This window comes from Athene noctua, chromosome 23 (genome assembly GCF_965140245.1).
Source record: "Athene noctua chromosome 23, bAthNoc1.hap1.1, whole genome shotgun sequence".
In the NCBI taxonomy this organism is placed as follows: domain Eukaryota; kingdom Metazoa; phylum Chordata; class Aves; order Strigiformes; family Strigidae; genus Athene; species Athene noctua.
The window spans coordinates 6,502,644-6,522,482 of record NC_134059.1 but is presented as its reverse complement, the minus strand read 5'-3'; the positions used below and the strand labels follow the sequence as shown (position 1 = coordinate 6,522,482).

The window sequence follows — 19,839 nt, the reverse complement described above, 5'->3', positions numbered from 1 at the left end:
AGGGGGGGGGGGGGGGGATGTAACGGAGTTGCTTTTTTGGATATTGTTTATCCAGAAAGTCCTCTGCCCGGTGGGAGGTGGGAGAAAAGATTATGCCTTCTTCTGGTGGAGGTAGCAGGGAGCGAGCTCCTGTAGTGAACTGCCTTCCTGTTTGGTTACGTTGGAGGCATAATACTGCTTCGCATTTTAGACATCAGCAGATGCAGGGTAAAGTTCCTGTGCCAGCAGCTCTTAAAAAGACAATGTGCAATATTGACCTTTTTTTTTTTTTTTTTTTTTTAAATGCAGAAAGCAAGCTGCAGATCATAATTAAGAGCAGGCATCTGGAATTTTCTGGTTTGCATGATGGCTTATTAGTCTGGTCTAGAAAATATATATATAGCTATATATAAATAGCAGCACTTTTAATGGTTGTTTTAGGTTGGCCAATTTTATGCCCACCAAATGTGTGGACTTGAGAGCAACATTGCAGACTAGGATTAGAGTTTAAAAATAATTAATGAGCACTAAAGACTTGCAATTTAATTGCTTCCCTTTCCTTGTCCCCTATGGAGAAAAGCCAAGTTTTATTTGTTTAAAAGTTGTGTATGTGCACACATGCACTTAATTATTTGTATACTTTTTCACTTTCAGCATAGGTATGCAAGAGAACCAAATGCTGACGTAGCTTGTCGGTTGTGCTTGGCCTGGTTTCACGCTCTTCTCCAAGTAGTTTTGGGAGATTGCAGTGCCAGAGCTGGTTGATGAGATACGCGCTCGCCTTCGGGAATAGCTTCTTCCCAGAGAGTTAGCATGGAAAAGCAGCCCGTGCGTGTTGGTTTCAAGCTTTGAATAGCCAACTTCCCGACAGACAGCACTGAGGAGATGATTGCTTTTTGCTTCTTAAGCACCTGCCTAGGAAAATAAAAGTCCCGTATAGGATGATAATCTCAGGAGGCAGTTAGGAAAGCAAGTTGAAAGGGGAGGGGAGGTGGGAGAGGAGCAGCCTGCTCGCCTTTTCTCCATTACAGCTTTCAGGCCACTTAAGGTAATGTTATCTTGTATATATGCTGCTTCATTAAACACACATTTACTAACAAGTGTATAACTGCCAGCTTTTTTGGATCACATTCCTGACAGAGCGCAGTGTCGCTGTGACTTCTTGGAGCTTGGTTCTGTGAATTGCTGGTACTCTACTCGCTCACTTCAGGAGCAGTTTGCAGTTCGTTGCAACTTGTTTTTAATTTAGTGTAGGGAAAGTGGGAGTTAATATAGGCTCACTTTTAATTATCATGGTAGCAGTCTGTAATATGGGTATAGTACCGTGTCGGTTTAAAAAAATTATAACGCAGCATTACAGAAACATTTTATTACATTACAGTTGGTGTTGCTGAAGTAGCCATGGTATTGTTGAATGCTTGATAATATTTGCATCGGTTAATTCGTAGGTGGTGGTAGGATTAGACTGGATGAGCATGGAAGCTGAACATCTGTCTTGCTTCTGGAAATCTCTCTTACATGTCACTGCTGCTGCGTACTCTGTACTGCAGAGTTAGACACCTCGCACTGCTGTGGCTGCGTGTGCTATGTCTGGCTTTTTTTTGAGATCCTGAGCTGTCAGGATGCCACTAGCAACACGTGCTGCTAGCAGAAACGGTCCATGGAAAGCAGAAATGTGTTAATAATACCCTCCGGTTATAGAACCATACTTGTTCTGTCTTACCTGTTTTCAGAGAATGTGATCCTCATCCTGAGGGTGGTGGAAGAAAGTTGTTTTGTGTTTTGGGTTTGGTGGTTTGTTTTTTTTTTTCCTTAACAGCAGCTTAAGATCTTTGTTTCAGAAATCGGTCTTCAGCAGTGGTGGCTGAATGTAATTCCTATGCACTGTCTTTGGCACATTTGAGTTACATTTTGGAATAGGTCAGGAAGTAATAAAATTCCTTGAATTTGAGAATTCATTGTTTTAACTTCGAGCATCCTAAGACTTTAGTATCCATGTACTTCGGTATAGTGGAGCATGCTTTATAATAAGAAAGGCTTTGATTGTCCAGTGATTTGTTTGGGATCATTTCTCCCTCCGATATGTTTTCAAACCTCAGATATCTAGCAGGTAGATTTTTCTTGGGTTTTTATAGCGTTCATCTTGCCCTCTAGACGGCTCTTTGAGATGCATGAGTGTCAGATTCCCTCACGCCGGCAGGTTGGGCAGGGCAGGGCGAGCCTCGCTCCTTGCTGTGGTTTCTCAGGGCAGCGCAGGCTCAGAGCTGTGATCCCCTTCTGTAGCGTTTGTCTAGTGCTGAGCTCAGAACCCACCGTTCTGACAGCCCGTGGTTTATTCACCTGTCTTTTAGTTACCTTTTGCTACCGTTTTATAGCATTTTTGTATGTACTCATGTTTTACTCTACGATTTAACCTCTTCCATTTTGAATGCATCCTTGTTTACAAGACACATCTCAGTGTTGTATCAAGAGGCTATCTTGGTATTGTCAGCTATGAAAATTAACTACATCAGTAGTTAAGGAACGTTGTCAAAGGTGTCAGGTATTTTAAAACTCGATGTTTGAGTTTTGGGCGTCCATAATAATTTTGTTCTGTTTCGTTCCTTAGTTCTCCTGTGTAAGAAATAACATGTACCTTCTGGCCTCTGAGGTCGTGGGTACGGACCGTTTATTTTTTCTCAATAATCACAGAGCATGGTGTTGCAAACCAACGGCCCCACAGGATCTTACACTCGGCAGATAAGTTGAAAATCATTAGAATCGCGATCACGTTGCTTAGGAGCTATTTGGGATGTTTTAATGAGGTGTAGTATGTCTTGCCTAAACAGGAATTTTTATGGTTTGATTTGAATTTAATTAAACAGTAATTGGCAATGGCTGCCGTTTAGTCTGAACAGTATTAGCAAATCTGCTTAATGTGGCGGTCTTTAGCTATTGCCATCGAGTTGAGTGGTGGTTAATATGTCACCTGCTAAAGTTGATCTGCTGAAATCAGAAGCTGCCAGATGAAGATTAAAAGATAAAATGCAGTGACAGTTGTTTTAACACCATCCTTCAGGACTATTACTGCAAAGGCTTTGTCTTGGACCGACCTCTGTGGACACGGCACTCAGCTCGTGTATCGGCTGTGTAGGAGCCCTTTGTAAAAGCTGATTCTGGACAGAGAATAATTTTTGAAAGTAGAACTAAATCTTTTCTCCATAGCCTGCTTTTAGTCATCAGGATGTAATGTAGGAGCTACAAAGCCGCAGTAATGGCAGTGCTGCCCTATTTCTGCAATCTGTGTTTATCATCAACAGAGCTTCTATTGAAATTTCCTGGCTGTCTTGGTGCCATCTAAAGCAGAAAGGCTAAGCTTTGGTTTGGGGTGGCTAGTGGATCTCAAACTGAGGGATATTATTCTTGCCTTTGTACAAAAACCAAACAAAAATAAGGGAGAATATGTTCACTGCAGAACGTTGATTCTTTTTGGAGGATGCAGCTTTGCCGACTGTAACCGTGCTTTGCAAAAAAAAAAAAAAAAAAGTGACCTGCAAGGTAAGATGCAAGGTAAGAAAGCTGGGCAGGGCCCAGTGTTGCTTCTTGAATGTGTGTGCTAATGTATGTCCCTTTTGGGATAGCAAGATGTCTGCTTCGTATAAATTATTCTACCAAAAAAAAAAAAAAAAAAGTAAAAACTGACTAGAATTTATTTTTGTTTACCCCCTCCCAAAGAATGTACTAAAAGACTTTTGACTGTGGAGCAGTTCCAGGCATCTGATAAAAAGCATATTTTGAGAGCTGAAAACTTGTTTTTCGATGCATCGTTTAGCTGAGACTGGACTCACTCTTGATGTGAACACACGTGTGGCTGTGGCTGGGAGCTCCCGCAGGCTGGCTCCCAGAGCCGTGTAAATGTTAACACTTACCCTCAACGCTCAGATACTGCACTGTGCAGTTGCCACTTTTTAAATGTTTTGCACATGCTGGTGAGGTTTTTCCAGAGCGCTTTTTTTTTTTTTTTTTTTTTTTTGAGGATTCAATTATACCACAGTGTGGACTAATTAGTTGCCAAAGGTTATTTGTAAAATGCATCTGACATTGTTGTATGGCGCATCTTAAATCTGTGTCTTCATGTGTCTTTGAATAGTTTGACGTTCATAGAACAAAAGTTTGGTCGTCTTTTTTTTGTGTGTTTTTTTTTTTTTTTTTACTTAAATCACTCGCTTCTCTGTTGAGACCATGTGTTGCAGAAGGTTTTCATCTCAAAGTAGGGTTTTTGGCAGGAGGTGTAACAGGATAATTATGAACCTTCGGAAAACAGGGGTCTTTTAATGGAGACACTGAATGAACTGTAAAGCAGCGCAGTGAGGAGAGGGGAGGAGAGGTTGGAAGGGATGTGTGCGGAGCCCATTTCAGTCCTTGAGCAGTACATGCAGCAGTGCTGTGCTAATAACTGGAAGCTGTTGGGTTTTGGGGTTTATTTTTGTTTGGGGTTCGTTTTTTTCTTTTTTTTTTTTTTTTTTTTGTTTTCCTTTCATTTTTGAACACAGGAAGGCTTTGAGGATGGCCTCTGCATGGTTCCTAGTGTGTGCTGTGTGCTGGGGGGGGGGGGGCGGGGGGGTTACAATACCTGGGTTTGCTCTAGGCTCCTTGAGATGTGTTGTGTTTTTTTTGGCTAGCATGTCTTAAATCTTCAGGCTTTGAAACTGCTTTATAGAATTGTGTTGACTTTTTGTTCTGCTGTTGTTCAGTTGCACAGAGTTTTATATAGATGATGTACTAGTTTTAACGTTAATTCTCTGTGAACAGGGTTGAGATTATTCATTGTAGTTAAGAAGTTAAAAAAAAAAAAAAAAAAAAGGTTGTTATTCTAAAACTCCCTTTTAAGATCTTGTTTGTATTCTGTTGCAGTGTTACCAGATGGCCTTATGTACGTCACAGTGTTTTGTGATAAGTACAGTAGCACATTTAATGCTTATCTCCCTCCCCCCCCCTCTGTTTTTATAGCTGAGAAGTATATTCTTAATAATAGAGATGAATAAATGGGAAATTTCTAGCAACATGTATGGTAAGGATAATGGTTGTCTCCACTAATGTATATTAGGACAGCTGGAATTAATCTGGGACTGAAATGACTCTGAACAGGGATCGTTAACCAGCATGAGACTTTGTCTTGGGAATGCTGAGAAATCTCCGAGCCAGCCGCTGGGAATCGTACGCCAGAGGCTTGTAAATCAGAGCAGATCTGTTGGCTTCGCTGCAACTGGTCCAACTTACACCGGCTGAGAACCTGGTCTCTGCAGCTTCTCCTCCGTGGCTCAGATAGAGTCAGGGGAGGGAAGCTTCACTTCAATTTTAGAGAACTTAAGCAACCTAATCAGCTGTGGTAATGTGTGACAGTTGTTCTGTTTATTTTTAAAGTGCACATCTGTTTTGGAAAGTGGCTTTCTGATGCCTTTAGTGTTTACTCCTCAATGGAATTTTTAGGTTAACCTGGTTTTTTTGCACATCAGCAGGATGATGTCTGCAGTGGGTTTTTATGCTACAGCAGCCCTGACATCTCTGCTCGGGGCAGGCTGAGCAGACATTGTGTCAGTTAACTTGGTTTTTATCACTGGAACGGATTCCATTTTACTTTCCTGTAATTTTAGAAGAACCATCAGTGGTAAGAATTGCATTGAAAGCAGCAGAGAGAACATTTTTCAGCTACTCTTTCCAGAACAGAATTGCATTTTTTTAATATATATATATGTGTATATATATAGCACAAAGTCAAGAGACAAAGCAAGTTATGTTGTAGTGAGTGTCTTAACTTCCTACACTGGAGACTTTTTCTAGACATGGTCTTTTAGAGACAGCTGTAATCTTACACCGCTTTGGTGCTCTCATTACAGTTGGGTAAACTTGCCTGGGAGAGAATAGCTTCTCAGTCTAACTTTTTGAAAGTAATACCTTATAATAAGAGTATCTTAATGCCATTGTGTTTTAAAAAAAAAATGCTGGTATGTAATGCAAGTACATAAATAGCCAAAGTTTTCAGTAATTGTTCAGTGTTACTAAATTTGCTTTTATTTAACCTTCCAAGGTAACATATTAGGAAGACCTTCAGCGTGTTGATATCGTATTGGGGGGGGGAAAAAAAAAAAAAAGTCTTGATCAACTTGATTATAGCAGATATGCAGTTATTTGAACACATTTCAGGTTTGAATACAATTTGGAGGCAAAGTTTGAAGATGCAAAGCTTAACTTTGGAGGAAGTGCACTGTAATGACACTTCAGAGTAACAAAAGCTGCTTTTACAGAGCGGCGTATTGGCAGTTGTTATTCAAACATAATGAAGGTCTTTCCTGAGAAAAATCAGGTGACTTTTTCTATTGCTTCAATTTTTGTGCAAAAAAGAAAAAAAAAAAAAAATCAATGTATTGCAATCTTTTTTAAAAATGGGGTGGGAATAGTTAAAGAAAACTATTTTATGTAAGAACTGACAGAGGGATTTGCTTTGTATAATGCAAGCTGGCTTTAAAAAAGCATTGTAGCAAATTATTCAAGTCAATCATATGTTAATAGTTATGTGCAACCAGACATGCAAAACAATTGTATTTTTTTAAATAAATATTTTTAACAAAGTTTCTGATCTTTTGACTGTTTTTTTTTTTTTTTTTCGGTAGAGGAAATTGAAAGTTCCAGCTGCAGGGCAGCTCGCTGGGTGACGAGGGGGAGTGGGTCAGCCCAGCAGCACAGGTGCCCTCACATCTCGCTCGAATGGAGACAGAGGGAGTTGCTGGTGGGAGCTTCCTTGTGCTGCACCCTTGTTTTACCGCAGCAGGTGCTCTTCTGCTAAAAATTCCCTTTGGTGAGTAGCTCCATTCTATATATAGTGCTGAGAGCAAGGCAGAGATTCGAATTGTCGAGTACACGCCTAACAAAAGACGTATTGCTCTGGCACTAGCGTTTAGCTCTGCGTTATCAATCTGCAAGGACATCCTAAGATACTTTTTTTTTAAATAGCTGTCAGTCCCTGGTGTGATATATATATATGTCATCTGAGTAGAATTCTTTCAAAATAAACTCCCTCATTGTGTTGTTTTGTGCTCATTTCCTCTGTAGAGGAATGGAGAGGATGCTGTCATGGTGGGAGGGGCTCTATTCGTGACAGATCGGGGTTTTTGCTGCAAAGGGGGTTTGCAGTACACCCTTTCTTCATTCTGGGTATCTCAAGGAGAGTAACAGTGGCATCCTGTGGTGCTGGAGAAGAATTACAGCACATACTGCACAGGATGGGAGGCAGGAGGGCTTGTCAAGTCCATGGATGAGTTAAGCCCAGAATTCAGCTGCATTGGCCTGATGTTCACACAGCTTTAGGTGTACAAAGTCAAGTCTACTCTCTTGAGACTTTTTCTACAGAGCTACCCCTGGGAACTTGTGAAGATCTATTATATATAATGTAATATATTTTGGCATTTCTATTTTTCCGATAATATATTATGCCAAATGCCAAAATACTAAAACCAGTTTAAGCTAAAGGGCTGTTTGATTCAGTCTGAGTTAAGCTAGAACTGGTGAAGGTAGTAGCTGATCATCTTGCCCAGAAACAGCTTAAGTTACCCAAGTCCAGTCATGCTGAGAATCTAGCAATCAATCACCTTTAATTAAACACTGCTTTATATACACACGTACATATGTACATCCACATACAGCAGTTAAAGCAAAAAGTACATGTCCAATCACTCACTGAAGAAATAGATGTACGTAGCTTTACACTCTTCTAAAGCCAGTCCTCTCTTCATAGCTTGTAACAGGTCATGCGTGGGGAATGAGAGTACCTTACGGAAGGCACCTGGTATAATAAGTATTGCACAGGTTAAGCAGCTGGAGGCTGGCTCCCAAATACCTCTGTTTAAGCTTCAACTGGAAGCTAGAAATAAAACCACCCTAAGAGACACTGCAACTGTAGCAGCTAAAACTAGTGCCAAAGCAAAAAACAAACCATTGCAACTCATTCTTGACTCAAAAAAAAAAAGCGCTAATGATTTTAATAATCAAGAGACCCTAGCATGCTGAATAAGACACTGTCTTAGTGAACATAGCTGATACTGTGTATTGTACAGGAATCAACTGTGCAAAGAGAGAGAGAGGTCCTGCTACCGCTGCGCCCTGGTGGGTTCTACCCATCGCGTCATTTTTCCCCTTCGGAATTGTGTGTGGAGGTGACAGACTCGAGTTAGGTGTTGCACAAAAATGAATCCAAATCCAGTATTGTGCTGTAAATTGTAGGGGTTCTGCACGTTAAGAGGCCGAAAGAAAAAAACTGTTAGGTTCAACCATTAGGCCAGGAGCTGTTCAGTCTTACATACAGAAGAGAGAGAACCTCTTCCTGCCCCCTCTCCGTCCTGAATCGATAAGGAAGTTCATCTGCAGGAGTAACTGTTCTCCCATCATCCCTGCCACAGCCTGTAGCCTTTCAGGCACGGGGTCTGCCTGATGCTTATAGTCATCTTTTTTTTCGTGACATGGGCAACTTGTGCTTAGCTCAATGCAGTGTTTTAGGATGTTTTCTTGATTCTGACTTACCCAATCTAATGTGCTTTTGATTGCAGAAAACTTGCATGATTCAGTCATTAAATGTGAAATCATCCTCAATAGTAATTCTTAATTGTGTGTCGTTTTATTGCTTGTCTAGAGCTTGGCCACTTCTTTAGCGCTGATACTGTCCGGTGTCATCTGTCACTGCTGGTTTGGCAGGTGAAGCATCATCCACATCTGCAAAATGGACACTGGGTGTTTCATCTGGAGGTACTGATGCTACTGAGCTTCAAAGGGAAGGTGCACGAGCTCTCCCAAACATGAATGTTGATATTCTATCACCCACCCCACTAGACCTTGTTCACTTGGCTTGGTCAGGGAAGAAAAACCTCCCATTTCCAGGAACCTGGACAAGTATTTTTTTTTTTTTTTTTGCGTGTCATGCAGCGCTTCTTTTGTAAAAGGTGCTCATAAAAAAAAAAATAGCACAGGCAGACTGAGGTGAGAGGCAAGAGAAATCCTTTATCAGTGAGGCTTTTCTCAAGAGCCCGACAGCTGCCTTTGGATGGCAGACCCCTCGTTCCCTGGATTTTAGCCAGGGAACTCTGTCGGGAAGCTTGTGCAGCGGCAGGGTCGTGCTTTCACCCGAGCCTGCTCTGTGGTTTACAGCTCCTCTGCGATCCACAGACCATTCCTACTTTTTCTCCTGTTTCTCCAGCAGAAAAGAAAGCAAACCCTGAGTTATGGCTGCCAAGGCTTTGTGGGCAAGTCAAAGCAGGAAGAGGGGGCAGGAAGCAGCAGTAAAATAAACATTTCCTTGCATTTTGCTGAAGTGCTGCACCCTGGTTGTGTATTGGTGCAGATGCCACTCTTCCTCTCATTATAAAGCAGGTTTGAGTGCTGGTGCTTTCTTACCTGATGAGGGCTTGGGGTACATCCTGTGGAAAAACAAGAGGAAAGCGTAGAAGGTAAAGGCCAAGCCTCCAAAGATCATCCCACAGACCAGGAAACTGTAGCTACCCTGATCATGTATAATCTGCAATTGGAGGGTAAAAGAAAAAAAAGAAAAAAAAAAAGCAGATGTGTCATCATAGCACTCAAATACCTAATTAGCATTCAGTAAGAGCTTTAGTGTTTGATAGCTCAAGGGTAACAATGCTTTTTCCCAGCGGCTGTCCAAAACCAGGACCAGGATTTCTTACTTTAAAAGTTCCAGTCAGTTTTTGGCATGCCTTGTCTCTCCTTTGCCTACACTTACCGATCCCACCAGTAACTGGAGCACCATCTCTCCAATTCCAGCTCCGGTCACTAACACGGTTGTGGCACAGCCTGCAAAGAAACGGTGCAAGTGATGTTGGCAGGGAACGGGTGAAACCGCCAGCAGGATCAGCCTGTAGCTTCTTTAAACCGCTCTGTCACGGATCTCTCCGTACAGGATTTACAAACACTCATGTGTGTTCCCGTCTAGTGCTGAAAACGCCTCTTCTAACCTGCAGCAGTGCAGAAAGGTGAAAGCTTCAGCCAAAAAACCATCTCCTGTTGGCAGAGGGGATGCTGCTTCTTGTTGGAAAAATTTTCTTTCTTCTGTATCGCTGCCCCAGAGACGGAGATTGGCAGAGACCTCCCGTAAAAGCTGGCCAAACTCTAGGATTTTCAGTTCACTGATAATCTGGGTGATGTTTTCAAAGCTACTTCCCTGCGAGCCTCTCAAGGAGACATTCTTGTCAGCCCTGAGAGCCCCACAGCTGCAGGAAACTAAGAACCATCCTGGATCCCTGCCTCTAGAAGTTATTAGTACAATGAAGCCGGGATTTGTGCAGTCTGGTTTTTCTGACTACAAGCTTGAATAAACATTGTATTTGAAAGCAGATCCTTCTTCCAGGCACCCCTGCAGCGGGAAGGAGTTGCTAAGCGCGATGGTATCTGAGCTCTTGTCTCAAACACCCACCTGCTTTCAAAGCCTGCCAGGCGCGCCCGAATCCCTGCTCACCTTTGTACTGCAGGATGTCCTCAGTGTAGGCCAGCATGCTGGGGAACGTGCTGCTGAGGAACAGGCCCAGAGATGCTGTCCCCACAAACAGGAAAACAACGCTGCGGGAGAAAATCAGGAGCAGGAGGAAGCTTATCAGGACTCCAACCTGTGAACAACACACCCAGACTCAGTAGGATGGTAAATGTTGAGTTGTAATAGGCTCTGGGGTTTAAGTTCTTTTTTTTTTTTTTTGGTAGAAAAGAGTCTGGAAAAGAAAATAAAGTCTATAGAAAAAAAAAAAAAAAGATTGCAATCACTGAAAATCTGAACTGGCCAAATAAAATCCGTCTACTTCTACCCTAAAGAATTTTGTATTTTTTTATAAGAGAACTTTACGACATAACTTGATACTTAAATTGCAGCTCCATTAGGTAGAGCTGATCCTATCTGAAAAAAATGCTTTTTCTCTGCAGCTTTAAATACAATAATACCGCTACTTCCATAACAGTTACACATCTCAATCACTACGTCTTATTCAACAGGTTAAAGAATTAACTCACTCTCAATAATTACTCAGAAACCAGTCACAGCAATAAAGCCAAAGACCCAACTGAATATAAATAAACTTGCCCTCTGCTCTGGCTGGCCACAGTGTGAAAATAATAGGAAAAAAAAAAAAAAAAACAAACACAACAAACCCATCCCCGGTGCCCCATTAGCCATGGCACTGGGAGTCAGCAGAGGGAGCTCTGCGATACCAACACAAGTTACACTTTTCATTGTTTAGGCCCTGATTATGGGGTGTGTGCGTGTTCACAAGAGCAATTTGTATTCGAACGAAACCGAATTCAAACTGCAGTTTGCCATAATCCTGAAATGACCCCGAGAGCTGCGGTACCTCACGGCAGACAGCGGTACCAAGGAGCAAGCACGGCACGGAGGGTGCGGTGTCACCCAGGTCGCTTCTGGTCCCTGGGTGACCCCGGCGGGATCCGTCTCGACCCTGGGTGACCCCGGCGGGATCCGTCTCGACCCTGGGTGACCCCGGCGGGATCCGTCTCGACCCTGGGTGATGCCTTTAAGGGGAAGCGAGAAGGCTGGAGGCTGTTCCCTCTTCTCCCCAAACATCAGCAGCAGCTACAGCAGAATCCTGTCCTCAGGTTTGGTCCCAGAGCAGTTGTGCAGTTCAGAGAAGGGATTCATTCAATCAAGGAGCTGCACGGACCTGCCCGCATCCTGCGATGGCTCTGCGGGGGCCGAGCCTTCCCTGCTCCCCTCTAAGCAGTGACCGTGTGCTGGAGTAGGAGATTACGCTAATTTTAAAACCAATCATGTTTCATTTGGCTGTGTCTGTCAGGGTCTAAGCTCAGTTTTTAAAGGGAGCAGGAGCAAGGTGCCGAGCCAGCTGCCTCACCTGCCTCCAAACAACATCAAACTAAATCTTCAAAACGTCCCCACGTGAACCCTCACTCCTGTTCTCTCACCACCCTGCTATAGATTCTTGGCCTTGCAATATTAACTGTGAAACCTGCTACCAAAATAACTTCTGCTTTAAATAAATTGTAAATTAACTTCCTTCTCACTTGTTTGGCTTTTTTTTTTTTTTTTTGTAAGAAGTGTGAATGGGAACAACTCCCTCCCTGTTGTCTGCCACATCCTCGCATCCTTACATATCCTTGAAGGATTCCTTCCCCTTTGTTCAAGTCAATGCATTTTATTAATTTAAGCAACCTTGCATCACATCGGGTTTTTTTGACAGCTGCCACAGTCTAAGCAGAGAATTTACTGAACTCTCTGCCTTCCCTTTCCCACGGCTAACGCAGGCATTAATTTCCCTGTAGATGCCAGAGAAGACACTGTGCCAAGTCAATAAAGTTGGCAGACACTTCGCGAGGTGCTTTCACAAATCGAGCCTTAGATTAACCGAGGAGCAAGCTCAGAGAAGCAACACAATCAAGTTGCACGTCCTGGCTACCTCGTGCAATTGGGGTCAGAGGAAGGCTCGGGCAGCCCAGGGTGGGCACCTGCCCGGTGCAAACCTCCCCTAGGTACAGCCAGAGAGGTGCTGCAGCTCTGCACAAACCAAACCAGGCAGCACCTAGGAAGCAAGCAGAAGAAAAACAAAGTAAATCCAGCCTTACCACATTGATGAAGACCATAGTTGCTGGCTTCATGCGGTAGGACACCGGGATGGAGATGAGCCTGCCCAGCGTGATGAAGCCCCAGAAGAGGCTGGGCAAGTAGCCGGCCACTTTATGGACTACGGAGAGGGGTTCTTCCACTGCGTAGCTGTAAATGAAGCCCGAGTACTCTCCCTGCAGGGAAAACAAAAAGACCCTGTCACGCTGATGTGATGACTTCCAGGCTTTGCAACTTTAACTTCAACCTGTCCCTCAACCACTCACATTATTGTGACAGTGCTGGAGAGCCCACCTACGGATTTGCTACCAAACCTCAACGAACCTTCTTCCCAAGGGTTTGCAGCTGGAGACAGGCTTCCACCAGAAGTAGAATACAGGACTTAAGCTCTCCTAAAAGGGCAAGACTTAACAGCATTCCCAGGTAAAACGCATGCTAAGCTCTTATCTGTAGAGACGCTCTCTTCCCTAGGGACTCTCTTGTCCTTTTGGCATCTCATACTCTCAAAACGTATCGCATTGAGAACTTGGACTTGATCATCCTCGAAGATGGAGACCCTGGATGGTTCCTGCACCTGACAGCTGCTTTGTGTAACCCCGCTCATCTTTCCAGACCCTATTTAATGCCCTCGTAAGACCCAGCAGTATTTTACCCCGAGGGGACTGACACAAAACTGTTGAAAGAAAAAGAACAGCCACTTGCTAGCCAAGAGCGAGCCTTCCTCGCCCGGACAGAAGTGCTACACACGGCGAAGCCCGAGTGACTGCGCCGGCCAGGGACATGCTGCCAGGCCACTGCACCATCCCCACATGCTCTTGTCTTGAATTTTGAGGGCTCAGGAGACCCATCACACAAAGAGCCACCATTTCTTATGAAATAAAATGAAGCTGTTCTTGCCTCTTGGCTGAAGCGAGAAGAGACCTCCACTGCGTACAAGTAGACAACGTCACAACTCCAGCTCTAAACTGGCTAAGGTAGTAGCAGTAGCAATCTAGCTGCAACGCCACGGAGCCTAGGAGAAGCCACAAAACCCTCCCAAGAAGCAGGGCACGTATCAGCCCGACTGAAGGAGCTGCCTTTGGAACCAGACTGCTGCACCGGCAGACCCTCGGGTCCAGCCCACTGCACACAGAGGACACGAGCTGGGTTTGGGCTGTTACAAGTGATTTGGAAGGAAGAAAGCCATAGAGCTTCGCTCAGACAAGATCCCTCTATCAGCTGAACTCACCACAATCCCATCAGTCATGAAGAGAACAAGAGCCCCAGTGATGTGGACTGCGAAGTAGGTGTAAGAAGCCCCTCTGAAGTTTTTGCTTTGGCAGCAGCTAAATAAGTCATCATGACCTGGTGAAAAACAATGCAAAGCAAACTTAGCTGGAACGTCCCCCTGGGGCTGGGTGGTTGCCAGCCCGCAATGGGGATTTCTTTTGTGCTCAGCTGCAGGACAGATTCATAGAGGACCGTGAAACACGTGGAGCACTGCTAACCTCTGCTGGCGCCACCTCTGTCTTTACCTACCTCTAAACTTTGAGAAGGAAGACAGATATGCTTACGGGCTGCTGTCCACAGACTGGGATCCTAGCTCTCCAGGGTACTTGCTACTTCTCTGCCTGTAGCTGCTGTGTGCTACTCTCTCCATTTAGGAGCTCTGCATTGCTGGCCCCGCTCTTACAGTCAATAGAAACAAGCCCACTCGACCACAGCACAGTGCTCAGAACCCCTCGTCCTTGGTGCCACCACACAGGAGAGTCCTGCCCAGGAGAGCTCACGTTCCTCACATCAATGATATTTAACCAAATACGCCAACTTTGGGAAAGAGAGTGATAAACACACAGCTAGGGTCGCCTCCTCTGACTAGACCACTGGGAGCAACGGCCTGCCAAAGCTGGGGGTCAGGACCCCAGGAATCCCCGACTCCCCTGTCCTCGGATCACACCACTCTGGGACGTGCAAAGGGCTGGTGTTGAGGTAGCAGGAGTCCAGCGCAGGCTCCTGCATGGGAAAGATGAAACTCTCACTACTTCTAGGGGGAAGGAGGGGTTTTGCCAGCACAGATGTGTCTGTCAAAGATCGCAGCGGTCAGCATACAGCCCTCCTGCTTCTCTAGGATTAATCTCAACTGCGTTTAAGAGGAAGATGGAAATCTGAAGAACATGAAGCTCCAATGGGTTGTATGAAAATGGGCAGTTGGGTTGAGGAAAGAAACCATCAGTGTCTCGGCTAAGGGAAGTGATATCAGATGAGCACAACCTTATCAATCAGACTCCACTCCATTAGGGACACCCATGATCCTTCCCTACAGCACCTCACCACATCTCTAACTGCCTCCCCCTTCAAGTATTCCCTAAAAATTCCGTTTATTGTTCAGGTAAAGCCATCTCCTCTGTAATAACACTAAATGCTCCTCTGATAACCCTGAAATAGGATTACTGCCGAGAGTCACTATTTCGCTGAAGAATTTACTTGGACACATTTCTCTTGGGTAGCAAAGAACAATGTTACTGTTGTCCCCAAAACAGGGTGTAGCCACAAGTTCAAGAGCAAACCATTGCTGGAGTTTAACTTTCCCCCTCAAACAAGCGCGCTGTCCTTATTCCTTTCAGATTTATAAAAAAAAAAAAAAAAAAAAAAAATCAGCGTTCTGCAGCATGATGACCACTTTTAAACTGAGCAGTCAACGGAGCCAGCTCAAAACCTGGCTGAAAGCCAGAAGGAAAGGAAGGGGCACAACTTTCACGTGTGCTTAAACGACTTGGGAGCTCAGGTTTAGGACAGCTTGGAGGAAAGCAGCCTGGAGTCCCAACAGCAGAGACTAATCTCTGTCCATGGGCTTCAGTCCCGTCTAATTCAAGGGCAATTGGGCACCAGATTGTGTTTGGGCACTTCTGGGTTACATTCACATCTGTGTTTTTGGGGAAGTTTCCTCCTTAGACAACAGCGATGGATCTCGCTTTGTTAAACTCGGCGGCCACGCTCAGAAATGCAGCTTTTTCTCCCCTTGCTCACTCGCCCCCCCAGCCCCGTTTCCTCCAAACCCACGAGAGAGGTGCCTGCAGCTCACCTCCTGCTGCATGGGGTCTCTGCACCGTGGTGGAGAGATCGTCCTTCTCCGCGGGCCGCGTCTCCATCGCCAGCTCGTCGGCCGAGAGCAGCGGGTGGCTGGTGCTGCTGAAGCACGGCACCATCCGCTCCTTGTAGAGCAAGAAAAACACCGCGATGGGCACCGGCAGCTGGGGACGAACAGAGACGGGCAGGTAAGCGTGACAAGCCTCACTCAAAATACTGTCTGCTTCCCCCCTGCAACAGCCTTTTGGGAAGCTGCACTCAGCGTCTGCGATAGATGCGCCTGAATTAACCTCCAAGAGCAAGGAGAGAGGCTGGCAACGGGGCAAGGAGCCACTGCAGGAGGGATGGAGGCTTGTTAGGAGAGCTAGCAGGGAGGGGGGGAAAAAAATGAAAAAAGCAAGTTGAGAGCAAAGACTCCTGATCCAAAGCACGGCTGGGACATGTCCCACCAGTCCCTGGGGGATGGCGGGTGGGGTGGGGACCATTCACCTGGGACAGGGACACGAACAGAAGGCACCTAAATACAGACCTCACAAAGCACCACGCCAGCCCTGCAAACCCAAAGTGTTCTGGTTTCCAAGCGTTTGGCCACTTCTGCCCAAAGAATAAATAAAAAAAAAGAAAAAATAATAAAGTAGCTTTTGCCTGTGGAGAGCAGAACAGTTTTAACGGGAGAGCTTCCGTGGCTGAAATTCTGTGCGAGGGAAGAGCAAGCTGCTCCAAGCCCTACTTTGCCCACCTCCAGCCACCAGCAGAGGTTGCCCAGCATCTCCTAAGAGATGAGCTCCTGGTTCCCAGGCCAACAGCACCGCTACAGCCCAGCGGCTTCAACCGGCCCCTGGGTACCGCCTGCGCGGAGGGACCCGGGACCGCAGAGCGTCCAGCGTCCAGGCACTGCCCTCTCGGCCCTCGCTGCCTTGGAGACCCCCCCCAGGTCAGGGCTTCCTTCCTGGTGCTAACGCACACGGGGACCGTGGGCTTGGACCTGCCGTCAGGATCCCCCGGGCAGCAGCATCAGGCCCCCCAGCACCGCGCTCCCCCACGCCTGGGGACGAGCCTCCTCCCTGCGCACACCCACGACTCAGTGGTGCCTCCAAGCCCGGAGAGACTTGCTCTTTTTAAATTTTTTTTCTTCCTTTGAGACAGAGAGAGAAAACAGAGGGAAGCAAATGAAGCCCTCGCCAGCCCTCTCTTCTCCTCCCACCGCAACCAAGTGGTGTTTATTCTGCAACAAACTGGGGTAGAAAGCCAGGAAATCCTAAGTGACAGCTCACTCTCCAGCCGCTGAGCGCTTGTTTTCTACATGTCTGTGAGCAAGTGTGAGCTCTAGCTCCAAATTTCCTGCCTTTTGTTGGCTCATGGCATGATTTAAATGTATGGAGAATTCCTCCCCCCCCCTCCCTCTCTCTTGCCTGAATTCGTTTACGAGGACTTCATTGTTCTGGAAACAATGGGAATAGGAACAGTTAGTTCGGTCCCATGGAAGAAAAACGCATTTGCTTGATAGTTCTAATCCTTCCGGAGGTCAGGACCAGATTTTATTCTTCTAAATTGCAGATTTTGCAAAAAATATACCCACGCAGAGGGACTGGCTGTACAGATAACATCTCTGGGCGCTTCCAGCCTTAAGGAGCGCTCGGTGCCTATGTGGAAAAGGGCCCCAGCTCCGGCCTCCCCAAATTCCCAATCAAACCATGGGCATATCCCCGCTCCCCAGATCCTCACCTCTAAAGCAAGCAGGTCCCTTTCTCTTTATCCAGACTGTGCCATCTCGAAGCTGGCAGCACCTCGGGTGCACGAGTGCTCTCACCCCATCAGCCCCTTGCCAGCACCGGTCATTTCTGGTAGGAAACGCCCAAAAGCTGGAGACTCACCCATGGTCAAGTGCAGCCCTCGCCCATGGGCTGCCACCACGCCAAAGCAAACTGAGGGAAGTGGGGAAAAGCAAAAGATCAAGCTCAAGAGAAAGCAGGACCCAAGGGCTTCATCCTGAGCCAACCCTGTGTCCTGCACGCTGGCTGGCAAATAGCCTGGGGAGAGTCACCTGTGGCCACCGGGCCCCAGGAGAGGCCACTCATAAATCTGGGGTGTGTACAGGGGAGGGAGCATCCACGAAAGCAGTTTGGTTGTTACATGGGCAGTTGGAGAGGAGCAAACAGAGGCAAACACCAGAGCCCTGCCAGGGCACGTTTCACCGAGCAAAGGGACAAATCCAGCCCGGAGGAGCAGCCTACCCCGACCACAGCACAAGGGCAGCTCGAGGACTGTCCCTTCTGCTCCCCACATGAGCACAGCCACTGCCATGAGGTGCTGGGTGGGTGCTGAGCCCCTCTCCCCACCCACAGCTCCCACATAACCCAGCTGGAGAGGTCGGGTGGCCATCACGAGCCTCGCTGGGCCCTGGAGCCAGGACACGGGCCACGACACACGGGCAGGGCCACCGTGCTTGGCACAGGGTCTCGCTACGTGGCTCCTAAAGCAGCTTCAGTTTTCTTGGGACCGACACCCCGGCTGCTTGGCACGAGGCAAAGAGCTATCAAAGCCTTCCCACCCTGCAGGGAGCCCAAACAGCGAGAGCCAGGGATGAGCCACAGCCCCTAAAATAATGACACTCGGTCCTCAAAGCACCTCCCTGCCCTGCCCCAACCACACCAAGCTGGACACCCCCAGGCCCCAGCTCTGACCAGCCCTCCCTCCCGGGCAGGCAGAGGTTTTTGGTGCTCATAGGCTTTCCTCCCGGTACAACCCTGCTTCACCCTTTTCAATGAGAAGTGGTTTTGTTTTTTTTTTTTTTTCAAAGGGGACTGGGACATCCGAGGGTCCCCTGGGAGCCCGCACGGGTCGAAGGGCAAAGCGGGCAGCGAGACCCCCACTGCCTGGGCCCAGCGTTCCAGCTCCGCTCAACAAATTCCCCAGGACAGTCCCCTCCCCCTGGCAGCTTTTAACCATTATTATAAACTCAACAAGTTGCTGCATCACGCAGTTCAGCGTGGGTATGATCCAGGCTCCTTCCCTCCAGTTTCTATTTCAGTCTCTCTCCCCAGGAGCACGGGACTGTTCCCTGCTATTGTACCCAGGACACTTTTAAGCAACCTAAGCACAATGGAGTGTCCCACACTTCCCCTGGGAAACCACCTTCCGGACAAACACATCCCTCTCAGAGGAACATTTTCCTGATTTCCAGCCCCTTGGAACGGGCTGGATGATGAAATTTCCGTTCTGTGGGAAACCGAATTTTAAAATATGTTTTTGTTCCAAATCTGGATGAAAAGCCAAAATTTTCTGTTAGAATGAAAAATTTTGGCCTGGAGTCATCCAAGCACTTCGTTTTGATAATATTGAACCACTTAATTTTACTAAAGCAAAACCACTTTGCTTCAGTAACACTGAAACAACTATTCCGTCAGCTTTACGCATTGCAAGTTATGCCAAAGTCAAATTGAGACGTTGAAACAAAGCAAGAAATTGAAATGAATCATTTCAGCTTGTGTCTTGTCAGAATACACACAGCCCTGTGGAAAATGGGATGGAAATGTGGTTTTTTTCACCCTTTTATAACAAAGTTGCTGGTTTCCATCTCTGTAGCTTACTCAGTTCGTCCACTTCCACGGGGGTTTAAATATCAATCATCACCGTTTTTCTCTGGTGTTTACACCTTAAAGAAGGCTCAGCAGTGCTGGAGCTGAGCTGCTCTCAGTATCTCCGGCCAGTGGGTTGGGTTATTTAGTTTAAACAAGGAATCAAGTCAGCTCCCTCAGCGAGGCTTATGGGAAAGACAATAAGCTCAGCTTTGGCAAGGGGACACGCTCCAGCGCTGCGTGTGCAGCGTGTGTCCAACTCCCCACTCCGGTTTGTGATCTCTCCCTCCTCCCCGAACCCCCCAGCCTCCCCACACCCCGGGGCTCGCTGCCGTGCTCCCGGTGAGCCCACGCAGCGTGTGCGCACACGTGCAAACCTCCCACGTGTGCAAACGGCACTTGAGCGTGTAGCGAGGCACAAACCCAGCTCACGAGACTCAGCCTAGGGGCCCATCCTGCACCCAAAACGTCCAAGGGACACTGCTAGGAGCAGAGAGGGGTCTGGCCACCACCGCCCCATCAGTGCTCCTGGTATCAGACACATCGTCGTATTCAAAGCAGATATTAAACGCTGCCTTCCACACTAAATTAGTTTGCTCA

General features: G+C 46.5%; 1 protein-coding gene across 3 annotated transcripts in view; it reads right to left on the bottom strand.

The window, feature by feature from the left end:
- Positions 1–25: 25 nt before the first annotated feature.
- Positions 26–19,839, bottom strand: part of MFSD4A (major facilitator superfamily domain containing 4A) — a 28,378-nt gene continuing 8,564 nt past the window's right edge. Inside the window, exons 4-11 of one of the 3 annotated variants that reach the window (XR_012635064.1) lie at positions 15,657–15,825; positions 13,824–13,939; positions 12,598–12,771; positions 10,475–10,622; positions 9,743–9,813; positions 9,400–9,520; positions 8,533–8,721; positions 26–894 (exon numbers count right to left, since the gene is read on the bottom strand). Coding sequence is in view for 1 of the 3 variants with exons in the window: in XM_074925322.1 (XP_074781423.1) it covers positions 8,657–8,721; positions 9,400–9,520; positions 9,743–9,813; positions 10,475–10,622; positions 12,598–12,771; positions 13,824–13,939; positions 15,657–15,825 (864 nt within the window). In the remaining 2 variants the exon portion in view is untranslated. Of the gene's footprint in view, positions 895–7,297; positions 8,722–9,399; positions 9,521–9,742; positions 9,814–10,474; positions 10,623–12,597; positions 12,772–13,823; positions 13,940–15,656; positions 15,826–19,839 lie in introns of those variants that run through there. The other 2 variants (XR_012635063.1, XM_074925322.1) reach the window with 2 other exon arrangements.